The 13,014-nt window shown below is 38.1% G+C and overlaps 1 protein-coding gene across 9 annotated transcripts in view; it reads right to left on the reverse strand.

Moving 5' to 3' along the window:
* Positions 1 to 13,014, reverse strand: part of RABGEF1 (RAB guanine nucleotide exchange factor 1) — a 43,044-nt gene that overhangs the window by 10,618 nt on the left and 19,412 nt on the right. For 5 of the 9 annotated variants that reach the window (XM_036409015.2, XM_045571231.1, XM_045571232.1 and 2 more), the window contains exons 3-6: positions 9,990 to 10,156; positions 6,656 to 6,825; positions 2,742 to 2,823; positions 1,736 to 1,868 (exon numbers count right to left, since the gene is read on the reverse strand). In XM_036409015.2, the coding sequence (XP_036264908.1) occupies positions 1,736 to 1,868; positions 2,742 to 2,823; positions 6,656 to 6,825; positions 9,990 to 10,156 (552 nt within the window). Of the gene's footprint in view, positions 1 to 1,735; positions 1,869 to 2,741; positions 2,857 to 6,655; positions 6,826 to 9,989; positions 10,157 to 13,014 lie in introns of those variants that run through there. The other 4 variants (XM_036409016.2, XM_045571234.1, XM_045571233.1 and 1 more) reach the window with 4 other exon arrangements.

Here is a 13,014-nt window from a genome sequence, read left to right on the forward strand (position 1 = left end):
CAGAAGCTCAGCTGATGTGTCAGGTAACCAGGACCCTAAAGTGAGACTTCTCTTCTGCACTTATCACAAGAAAAGCAAAAGAACATTTTACTGGTTGTGATGAGATTATACTGTCTGAAAGCACTAGATATCTGAGAATAAATACTTGAGAAGAACCTGCTGCTCCCTGTCTTGTACACCACCACTAATGTCCTTGTAGGCTCTGCCCTCAACTTCTGGAGCATACCGGGGCTTGTGTAAGAGATCAAGAAGCACATGTCACCTCAGCCTGAATCACTGGTTCTCCCATCACATCGCACTTCACTCCAGAGACTGTGTTGCTTACCCCCCACCATTTACTTGAATTTCAGTCAAAAGCCCATTTAGGTCTATCTTCTATCTTCCCAAGATCAACTTCTTATTTCTAGTGTGACACCAGAAAGTACTGACCCATCAATCATCAGCCTCACTGTCTAGGAATTCCATTTGAAATTGCTTGGCTCCTCTCCTCCAGAAACACCTCATCAAGCTTTGTGTGGTTCCCAAATTTGATAGCCTATTCTCAGTGTTTCACTGCCATTGGAATGAAGAGCACTGAGGCTCACTCCATTGGTCATGAAAGACCGGATGTGCTGCCCAGTATTATCTATCCAGTGCTAGCGGAAAGATGTGATTGGAGGAATGGCTGAATAATGAGCACCACTGGTAGAGATGAGAAAAAAAATGATACCCATCACATTGATATGGATATTTACAGCTTCCTACTTGATAAGATAGTTAGTACAATGAAATGAGAAAATAATGACATTTCCTCCTTAGAAAATTTGGATGTTTTAAAAAATCAGAAACATAAAAAATGATTCTTACCTAAAACTGCTGGAAGTCAGATGGATAAGCAAAATGGTGCCTCGAGCTCTTTCCTCCTATCAATGTACCATATTCTTTTCTTTCTGACCCCACAAAGAAGCTCATATGCTAAGGATGGCAGGCATCTTAGCTTGCTCTCAAGGTCTGAAATTCAAATGTCCTGTTTTCCTACAATGTGGTCTCCCAGTAGTTGGTAGTAAAAACAATGGCAAATTAAATCCCTCCTTGTTCACAGTTTCGCTTTCCTCTGTTTCAATTACCCATAGTAACTGCGGTTCGAAAATACTAAGTGGAAAACTCCAGAAATAAATAATTCATGTTTTAAATTGCTGTTCTGTGTGATAAAACCTTGCAGTCCCATTCGAGGTGTGAATCATCCCTTTGTCCAACATATCTACACTGTATACTCTACCTGTCCACTGGTCATGTAGTATAGTCACTCAGTAACTATCTCAGTTATGAGATCGACTGTCACAGTATCACAGTGCCTGTGTTCAAGTGAACCTTATTTTACTTAATAATGACCCCATAGTGCAAGAGTAGTGATGCTGGTAATTGAAATATGCCAAAGAGAAGCCATGAAGTTCTTCCTTTAAGTGAAAAGGTGGAAGTTCTCAACTAAGTAAGATATATTGGGAGAGAGAAAGACCAAATAACTTTATTACAGTACATTGTAATTCTTCTACTTTATTCGTTATTGTTGTTAATCTCTTGATTTGCCTAATTTATAAATTAAACTTTATCATAGGTATATGTGCATAGGAGGGGAAAGTACATATAGGGTTCAGCACTATCTGCAGTTTCAGGTTTCCACTTGGGGTTTTAGAACAAATCCCCTGCAGATAAGGGGGATTACTATACAACAATACAAAGCAAAGCAATCAACTACCTGATCCTCTTCTGAACAGCAAGATCTTTCTTCTCATCATCAGTAGTTTCTGGACAGAACACATACTTATAGAGACGAGTCATGATGTACTTTTCAATCTGATCCATTATCTTCTCAACTCTTTCAGGAGGCACTGAAATATCCAAGTGGAAATAAAAGCCCAAGATGAGGAAAGACATTTAAAATTAAGAATTATTTTCATAGTACTTGCTACATAGCAGAAAACTAACTTTCTAAAAATACATTAAACACACCCAAAAAGAAAAGTATGAGGTGTTACGTTGAAATATACCTTTAAAATTTTTATCTGACTTTTGGGACTGCCTTTTACATAATCCCCACTTCTAACTTAAGCTGTTTTGGCAAAACCTACCAGGTGTTAGGTCTTCCTCACACCCAAGTGGGAAGACTCAGCATGGGTCCCTCTCTATTGCTACATTTAGAAAAGCACTTTAAATTCTCAGACTGATGGAAATTTCACTATTCTGAGGTTTACTATAAAACCTTAGAGATCTCTCCCAAGTATATACATGGGATAGATTTCTCAAATGTAAATGTATGCTAAGTACATCCTAAAATATAACATCAATGGAAGTTAAATTCAAGAAGAATTTCTATACACCTAAAGTAAATCAGTGGTTCTCAATTTTCTCCTGCCTTAACCTATAAGAAATATATAATCATGACCAAATAACTCATCAACATGGTAATTTCAAAATGAGGGTTTCATTTAGAAGCCTCCCAGAGTTTCAATAAGCTCTGCCCCAACCCTTAATGAAGTTATTAAACCTTGTTCATAAATTACTCTATTGCTTTGATATCTTGAAACAGTTCATATGGTGGTATTCAATGGCACTCCTAAGTATAAGATCAGCTACCAAAATGCTGGGGTTGGGCACGCCAGCCAGGCCTTTAGAGAAAGAGAGAAACTGCTAAGAGATCCAGCAGTCTGGCCCTGTGCAACCACCAGCAATCCCTCAATTTGGGCTGGGTAGCAAAGTATTACCTTTCCCACGAGTCTGCATTCTTTCAGCCACATTCTGGTAAAAATCCTGAGTGCACTCTGACTGTTCCTCTATGCTTAAATCCTAAAACAAAGGGACAAAGAGGCTGCTTGGTAGCTGAAGAAAGATCAGGAGTAAAACTTTAAATTTTATATAGTCTCCGAACCCACTCCTTTATCTGGTACCAATCTCAAAAGTACTCACAAATTATATTAACTGTGCAGGGGAGAAAAGCCTATTCCTAAATATTAATAATAATACTCTATGACTTATTTCCTTTTACTATATATTTTATTAAATGAGTATAATGCATATTTTGATAATTTACATGTTTATGTACATTTCTATTTACGTAACCTACTTAACCATTTTTTGATGGCTTTATTATAGTAACTAATTTTTTAGACCATGCTCTACTACTGTGCATTTGGGTTCCTTCCCCCTTTAAACTCCTATGTACTATAGCTATAAACAATTATGTGAAAGCTGTTTCTTTTGGGTTATTTCTTTGCGATACATTTTCAAAAGAAACTAATAGTTTCTAAGATAGCTTTGAGTATCTATCACTAGATATAATCCTCAGAAACTGCAATGTACAGTCATCAGCCATGTACGTGTGCTTATTCCTCCATGACCTCTACATTGCGCGTCATTAATTTTTATTTGGTTTTACTGATTTTTAGGTGTAAATATATATATTAGGGTTAGGGTTAGGGTTAGGGTTTAGAAAAGCACTTTAAATTCCCAGACTGATGGAAATTTCACTATTCTGAGGTTTACTATAAAACCTTAGAGATCTCTCCCAAGTATATACATGGGATAGATTTCTCAAATGTAAATGTATGCTAAGTACATCCTAAAATATAACATCTTCTCAACTCTTTCAGGAGGCACTGAAAAAAAAAAAAAAAAAAAAAAAATATATATATATATATATATATATATATATATATATATGTGTGTGTGTGTGTGTGTGTGTGTGTGTGTGTGTGTGTGTCCCACTTTCTCCCAAAGAATATATGAAGTCTACATAAAAGATAAACATAGTTCACCAGAATAAGCTGGAAGGCGATTAAAAAAAAGAAAAAGAAAAACAAAACATGGAGAGAAACAGAAAGTGAGCCAGGAATGACAACACAAAAATGTATTCCTTGAAGATACAAAACTTAATCAACAGTCAATCCATAAATTTGTCTTTCAACTTTCTAGCAATCATCACTAAGATGAAAATAGTCACATAATTAAGAGTCCAACATATAGAAACAAACTAATTTTTTAGGTGAAATTCTGACACCAAAATTAGAAACTTCTCTCAAGGGTTCTCATAAAGATCTCACCGTAGAAAGGCAAATTCCATACAACTCTTTCTCACAGACTGCCCTGCACAGGCCCAGGACGACATACACCAGGGCTAACGAAGCTCTGGTACAGCATGAGGACCCTGATGCTCTGGCTTATTTCAGAAAGGATGTCCTGGTGTCAGGGACAGTGACCAAACCTGACTTATCTGCTTTACCATGTCTCTCCTTTTCATTCTTTCCTGGTCTGGGCCTTCATTACCATTCACCTGTTTAGCTGCTCTCCCCACCTTTCATCTCTCACGTTTCAATCCATCTTTAACATACCACAGTCCAACTGATCATGCTAGATTGTGCCTCAAATCTCCATTAGACAGATGCTGCCTTCAAAAGCTGCCCAAGAAAATCCCCAATAGTTACTGCCTTTAAGGCTCAGTTCACACCTTATCTCCTCTAAAATACTGTCTCTCATTCCTTTATTAATAATAAAAAAATGTCTCACAGCATTTGCAGCACTCTGACTACCTTGACGACAGTTCTTTACTGGCTTGGTTTGTTATTGACATAAGAGTCATTTGGTTGAATTAGAATTGTCTAGTAAGAACTAGGTACTACCTTAGTAAATTTTATACATTTTGTAATGTTAAACTTTTATTTATATTCACCACAATTTCCCACTGTTTCCTTCCACTTTACCTAACTTTAATTTTTCATTGCACAGATGTTTGAAAGTTAATAGCATTCTTCATTTCACCTGGTTATTATGAACAATTCTTTTTTTATTTTATTTTATTGATTTTTAACAGAGAGAAAGGAAGAGAGATAAAGAGCTAGAAACGTCGATGAGGGAGAAACATCGACCAGCTGCCTCCTGCACACCCCTCCAGATGTGCCCGCAACCAAGGTATATGCCCCCGACCGGAATCGAACCTGGGACCTCTCAGTCCGCAGACCAACGCTCTACCACTGAGCCAAACTAGCTTCGGCAATTATGAATAATTCTTCAACAGTTCAATTTTAGCTAAGTTGTTTCATATTTAAGTCTTTTATTTGGCTAGAATGTAAGGTGAATAGTATGAGACACAAGACCTTAAATAATCTGTAAATAAGCTTCCTGTCTTTTTTAGGAGCAATTAGTAAAAAGCAACTCTGTTCTCCTTTGTTTTCTGGTTGTCTCATAATGTGCTCCTGAGAAACTGAATCCACTTCTGGAATCCTGGTTTATTTCACTGCTTTATATGGTATACTAGAAGCCCAGCACACAAAAATTCGTGCACTCAGGGGGGTCCCTCAGCCTGGCCTGCAACCTCTCACAGCCTGGCCTCTCTCTGTGGAAGGTGACCAGCGGGCTGATCAGGGAACGGCAGCAGCCAGCCCTGCCCCTCTTCACCCCACTGCCACCGCCGGCAGTGGCCTACCTCTGCAGGAGGCGACCGGCAGGGCAATTGGGGGATGGTGCCAGTAAGCAGCTGGTCCCGCCCCCCCCCATCATCCTCTGCCGACGCAGGTCACCACTGCCCCTTGATCACTATCCCCTCCCTCTGTCCACTGGTACTCACCTTGGCTGGCCTGGCGCTATCTGCTCACAGGCCCTATCCCCCACCAAATGGTCATTCTGCCACTAGGTCGATTTGCATATTAGGCTTTTATTATATAGGATATTAGAGTCCGGTGCACGAATTTGTGCAGGGGTTGTGGGGGGAGGGGGGGGACTGCAGGAGGTTGGCCACTGGCCCCTAGGAGGGAGCTGGCCCTTGACCCCCTTGGGAAAGGGGCCATGTTCACCACCACCCACCCCTGGTTCCCCATCCCAGCCCGGGCCCTAAAGCCCTGGTGGGGTCAGGAGAGGGGATGATTGTTGTTGTGCCACGTGTGGAAGGAACAGACATCATAATGGTGTGCAGGAGGCAGCTGGTCGATGTTTCTCTCCCATCGATGTTTCTAGCTCTCTCTCTCTCTCTCTCCCTTCCTCTCTGTAAAAAATCAATAAAATTAAAAAAATTTATTTCAGAGAGAAAGAGAGGGAGAGAGAGATAGAAACATCAATGATGTGAGAGAATCATTGGCTGCCTCTTGCACATCCTCTCCTGGGGATCGAGCCCACAATCCAGGCATGTGCCCTTGGCCAGAATCAAACCTGGGACCTTTCAGTCCACAGGCTGACACTCTATCCATTGAGCCAAACGAGTTTCCTTCTCTACTTTAGCAAGAAGTGGAAAATTTTAAATCAAAATACAAAACAAAACAAAAACAAAAATACCCTAAAATGATTGCTACTGATCTAACAATTGTTACTTAAGAGCTCAAGGTCTACTAACTATGGTAGTTTATACTATTTACAAGGTACAAGTTAGGAAGGCTTAGTGCTAAAGTATACTATAAAAGTGTCTTGGATGTCACACTTTCCACATAAAGATGATCTAAGCGCCACTGAGTTGCAGTGGAAAAGTACTAGCCTGGGAGTCAGGTTTTAACTTTGTTCAGAGGCATTTCTTAGGTAACTTAATATCTCTGGGTCTTAATTTTCTCAGGTATAAAGTGACAAAGCTGTGCTAAATGATCTCAAAGACCCTTCCTCAAACCAAAACTCTGTTTCTAAGTAGTCACTCTCAACCTACCCTTTTGTAATGCATTGCTTCCAAAAACATCTTGGTCTGCTTATAGATTTCTTGGCCTGTCTTGTGGAAGGTCTTGAGAAATTCTATGAACTCTTTAGACACTCTATCCGTTTCCATGCTGGTTTGCCGGTTTATGGAAGGACTGGGAGCTTTTGCTTCCTGAATTTCTGCTGGGAAAATTAAAAATAAGTTTCATTATACAGAAGAGCCATGCATGGTATTACTTTAAGTTTCTAATTTAAGATTATTTAAATGATGCTTAATCAAAGTTAAACTTGACTTTAAATTATTTTATGTTTAAATATTTGGGCAACTTTCCTTAAACTAAATTTATTTTATAAGCAAAAATACAAATAGAAAAAAACCCTGCATGATGTGAAAGATATCCCTATTCAAACAAAAGTTGCTTTATTTGTATTTTCTTGGCCAAAATATATCATGCTTTGATTTATATATTTAATCATTAATACTAAAATGGCACCACTGTCTTGAACAACTTTCTCAAAGGTTTGCATGAGTTTAAAAAACTAACCAAGTAAGCTGAAACCGGTTTGGCTCAGTGGTAGGGCGTCGGTCTGCGGACTGAAAGGTCCCGGGTTCGATTCCGGTCAAGGGCATGTACCTTGGTTGCAGGCACATCCCTGGCAGGGGGTGTGCAAGAGGCAGCTGGTCGATGTTTCTCTTTCATCGACGTTTCTAGCTCTCTATCTCTCTCCCTTCCTTTCTGTAAAAAAATCACTAAAATATATTTTAAAAAAATAAATAAAATAAAAAACTAACCAAGTGAAATAATCATAAGTACAAAAACTTAAATGACTTATAAAATGTTAGACAATCTTTCCAAACCCATTTTACTTGCCAATAATTGGCAAAAGGCTAATTTGTTTATGTGGAGATTAATAATTATTTATCCACCATTCGGTTTTCTTTTTTTTAAAAATATATTTCATTAATTTTTTACAGAGAGGAAGGGAGAATAGAGAGTTAGAAACATCGATGTGAGAGAGAGACATTGATTGGTTGCCTCCTACATGCACCCTGACTAGGGCAGGGGATTGAGCCTGTAACTGAGTCACATGCCCTTGACCAGAATCAAATCCGGGACCCTTCAGTCCAAGGGCCTACACTCTATCCATTGAGCCAAACCAGCTAGGGCCATGTAAAGGTTTTTAAAATAAAAATAACTTGGAATTGTTTCTTTTAAAAGTACCAATCTTCTTTCTATACTATGATGCACATTGTCAGAAGCTCTTAGAACATTTTTCTAAAACTGTCAAGGCTGATCAGTGATTGTACATGATTATTATGCACTTCAGTAATAGAAACCTCATCAAATGTCTATACATACAGGTGAAGATATAGGTAAACACACACACACACACACACACACACACACACACACACAAATTCAAGGAAAAACACTAAGCCAGGAATTAGGAGACCTGAGCTCTAATACATCAATTCATAACTTTGGGTAAATTAGATAACTTTTATGAGCTTTCATGTCATTTGTAAAATGAGGCAGTTAGAGCTGATGGTTTTATAAAGTCAGTACTATTTCATCTGCTGTCATATGCCATTTCATTATCTATCATCCTATATAATAAAAGGGTAATATGCAAATTGACCCTAATGGCAGAATGACCAGAATGACCGCTCCACCAGTCACTATGAGGCGTGCTGACCGCCTCTCGATCCCTTTCCCCAGCCGTCTCAGATCACCCAATGGAGAATGGGGAACTAGGGGTGGGTGGCGGCAGGGGGCAGGGCCAGCTCCAGGCAGCCGGGGAAGATGGCCCTGATCGCAGACCAGGTCTAGAGACCATACCCATGCACGAATTTCATGCTGGACCTCTAGTAAATTCATAAGATTAGTGAGACTTTTCCCAAAGCAGGAAAACAGAAGTTAAGCTAAATAGGAAAGAATGGCTTTGATCGATGCCCTTAAGCTCTCTACTAGCAAAGACTACTCTCTCAGAAAAACAGCATGTCTGAAAATAATTAACACTTACTATAGACTTACAATGTGTGTCAGGTACTGTGCTAAACTCTTTACATACATCAACTCATTTAACCTAAAGACATGTCTATGGTAAGTATTACTGTCCTTCAGAACAGACAGGCTTAAAGAGATTAGCTTGCTCTGAGTCAGACAGCCGTATACCGAAAAGATGAGACTCAAACCAGGCTGACTCTAAAGCTTATGTTCTTACCCACCTTAGTATACTACCTCCTAATAAATAAATCATGAGCCAAATATATTCTTAATTTAATCTCCAGTGGGTATTGACTATTCTCCAAATTAATCATGTGAACTAAAAGATTATTTTAAGATTTTCATTTTTAAGAGAAATGCTGTATATTTCTGGATATAAGCAACCTTTCTTTAATAAAGCTAAACATAAGTCATTAAATTCAAGACCAGAAAGATCTTAAGGAGTGATGTTATTCATTCCCCTGCCTTTAGGCAGGCCAAAAACCTCATCCCAACGACCCCAAGTTGAGGGGCTGGGAGTGAGATGGGGCTCCCAAGAAAAGAGCTCTTCTGATAGCATCAGTGTTAGGTCCCACGATCCCTCACTATTCTAAATTTACTGCACAAAGGTCACCAACATAAATGTTCAGAGACCAAGTCCTAACAACAGACATTCTCTCTTGCTTCCTGCAAGACTGCTCACTGGTAGAACAAGTGTGACTTTGACGATAATCCTGTTGCTGGTTTATATGGCATTTTAAGAAATAGGATGATTAATTAAGGTCAAGTACATACACATCCATGCACTAGAAAATGCATACTATGGGTTACGTTCACCAATCTAAAAGCCCAAAGTGAGTCCTTTTGTTTATGTTCTCCATATATTTCCTCAAATATTGTCTCTCAGACAAGCTCCCAGAAAACTTCCTTTTTAGATGACTTCAAGCCTAGAAACAGCCATTTCTGATAAGACATGAATGATAGGGACAACACGTAAAGGAGAATAAACCAGGATCCAAAAATTAAAGGCTCAAAAAAAAAAAAAAAAAAAAAATAGAACATCCAAAAAGACAGCCATTTAGATGGGAATGAATTTTACAAAGAAAACTACATATTTCATTTCTCTTTATTTCTCCTAGAGTAAATAAACAAGCTTCTCTAAAAAAACAACCAAAGAGATTTTTTGTTTCATATATTGCCTGACCCTCAAACCCAATTTCATATATCACCTGATCCTCAAATCTGAGTTCATAGTCTCTAAAAACTTTTACAGAAATTAAAAGGCTGAGCCTACATGTATGTGGATCTACTCTGTACTTCATTTAGGCACAGAAGAAAAAAAGAGAATCAGAAAATTACCCTTCTTTGATCCAACCCTGGATGAAGCACTAAAAAACTTTTTCACTGTGGTAACCTTGCGAGTCTTCTCATTGGTTTTCTTTTCTTCAAACTTGGAAAATGTGAGGGACTGAGCCCCTTGGCTGGTCTGACTGCTGGCAAAGGCCTCTTCTTCCTCTCGCTGTAGTCTGTAATTTAAGAGAGGATTAATGACCCAGATATTCTCCAAGTTTTCCTTGTATCTAAAGGTTATTACTCAACGAACTGAGGAGGGTCTAAAATTTTTAGAACTAGAGGCTAAATACACCAAATAATAGGTCTGGAGTTTCTGACATGAAACTATATTACATATTACTATATACTTTAAAAGAGACTTTCTCCACAGATCATGTTCATTCAGCAACTGTACGAGGGATACATAAAAGAAAGTCCAGTACTTTTCCCTAATAAGCTGAAGGTCAAACAGAAGGAAAAGGTAACTAAATAATTACGGTATAATGTAATAGTTCCTAGAGTAGAGAGTAAGACACAAGTGCTATGAGAACACAGGAAAGAACAACTAAATCTGGTGGAGAAGTCCAAGACATTTAGATATGTCTTAAAGGATGAATAAGATTCCACCAAGTCAAAAGGCATCCTGGAAAGGAGCTACAAAATGTGAAAGCATAAGGTTCTTGTTACAAACCAAGTGTAGTCAGAGTACCGATGGAGTGATAAATATGAGGCTTATTTGTATTGGGTCGGCAAGTAAGTAATTGCGGGTTTCACACATATATGGCTTCAGTTGAATTTTTAGGTTTGCAGACGTAGTAAAAATGTAAAACACATTTTGTTATTTGATAGTTGGCTATTCAGCTGTTAATCAGTAAAAAAAGTTTTTTGATCTGTTTTGTAGTTTTTGTTTGGCGTTCGTTGAAAAATGGAAAATCAAAAGGAACATTTTCGTCATATTTTGATTTTTTATTTCCACAAAGGGAAAAACGCATCGCAAGCTCATAAAAAGTTATGTGCTGTTTATGGTGACGAAGCCTTAAAAGAACGGCAGTGTCAAAATTGGTTTGCCAAATTTCGTTCTGGTGATTTTTCACTCAAAGATGAAAAACGCTCTGGTTGTCCAGTTGAAGTTGATGACGCCCTAATCAAAGCAATAATCAATTCAGACTATCACAGTACAACACGTGAGATTGCAGAGAAGCTTCATGTATCACATACATGCATTGAAAATCACTTAAAACAACTTGGCTATGTTCAAAAACTCGATACATGGGTTCCTCACGAACTGAAAGAATCACAGTTAACGCAACGCATTAGCAGCTGCGATTTGCTAAAGAAACGTAATGAAAATGATCCATTTTTAAAACGACTGATAACTGGGGATGAAAAATGGGTTGTTTACAACAATATCAAGCGGAAAAGATCGTGGAGCAGGCCAGGTGAACCAACTCAAACAACATCAAAAGCTGATATTCATCAAAAGAAGGTTTTGTTATCAGTTTGGTGGGATTACAAAGGAATTGTCTACTTTGAACTCTTACCACCCAACCGAACGATCAATTCTGATGTCTACATTGAACAACTAATGAAATTAAACAATGCAGTTGAAGAAAAGCGGCCCAAATTGACAAATCGAAAAGGTGTTGTATTCCATCATGACAATGCAAGGCCACACACATCTTTGGTCACTCGGCAAAAATTAATGGAGCTTGGTTGGGATGTTTTGCCACATCCACCATATAGTCCTGACCTTGCACCATCTGATTACTTTTTGTTTCGATCTTTACAAAACTCCTTGAATGGTAAAAATTTCAATAATGATGATGATGTCAAATCGTACCTGATTCAGTTTTTTGCTAATAAAAACCAGAAGTTTTTTGAACGTGGGATTATGATGCTGCCTGAAAGATGGCAAAAGGTCATTGATCAAAATGGGCAATACATTACAGAATAAAGTTATTTAGTTCCATGAAAAAATTGTCTTTGATTTTCTTTAAAAAATCCGCAATTACTTACCTGCCGACCCAATATATAGGCACCAATCAGATAGTAAGAAACCTTGGCTAGTAGAATTTGCACAATTAGTTGTAGATAGTATGAGAGGTGAAGGAGAAATTAAGAATATGCCAATGTTTTTTAGCCAAATGAATTAATGGTGATGTCATTAACTGATTCAGAAAGAGGTGAGGAGAAAATGTTGAAAATGGGGATTAGAGTAAATAGAAGCACTAATTTTGGCCTTAGACCTGTTGAATTTGAGGTATTTATAATAAACCTCAAAATCTATGTATAGAACAATGGTTCTCAAAGTGTGATTCCCCAGACAATAGCATCAGCATCACTTAGAAACTTGTCATAAAAGCAAATATTCAGGCCTCACTCCCAACCTAATAAAGTCAGAGACTCTGGGAATGAAGTCCAGCAATATTGTTTTTACAAGATTTCCATCCAGGTGATTCTCATGCCTGTGGGAAACCTCAAGCAAAATTACAATTGGAAGGAGTAAGAAACAGCAACAAAATCACAGGGAGAGGTGGTTAGTCTGAGAATGGAACAGGGATACAGCTTTCTCTGAAACAAAACAGAAGGTAATATACATAGCACATTTGGCAGTGAAGAGGGGAGAAAGCTAAGAGCATTCATGTTTAGTGTCCTCTACTTCTTCATGAAATAGATCAGCTACTGAGAATATCAGGAATACAGTGAGAAATCTGAAGGAATAGTTAATCTTCTATTTTTTTTTTCTCTCTTTGATTGACCATGAAGTCACCAAAAGGCGTGAGTGTACTTTATAATTCTGTGAGTTCACCAGAAAAGTGGTCATTCAAAATGTAGCTAATTAGGTATAAAACTAGCAAAAGTGGTCAGAGTTCAGCTTGACTTTCTTTTACTGAGAAGTTTCAGATTCAAGTATGCTCTGGCAAAGAATTAACATTATTTGTGGCATTTTATTAGTTCCTATGCTCACCAGCTATGCCACTTTCAATTTTTATCATAATCATATTTCTAGATAATACAAACTTCTCAAATAATAGTTCCGACCTACAAACCC

This window comes from Pipistrellus kuhlii, unplaced genomic scaffold (assembly GCF_014108245.1).
Source record: "Pipistrellus kuhlii isolate mPipKuh1 unplaced genomic scaffold, mPipKuh1.p scaffold_m20_p_4, whole genome shotgun sequence".
NCBI lineage: Eukaryota > Metazoa > Chordata > Mammalia > Chiroptera > Vespertilionidae > Pipistrellus > Pipistrellus kuhlii.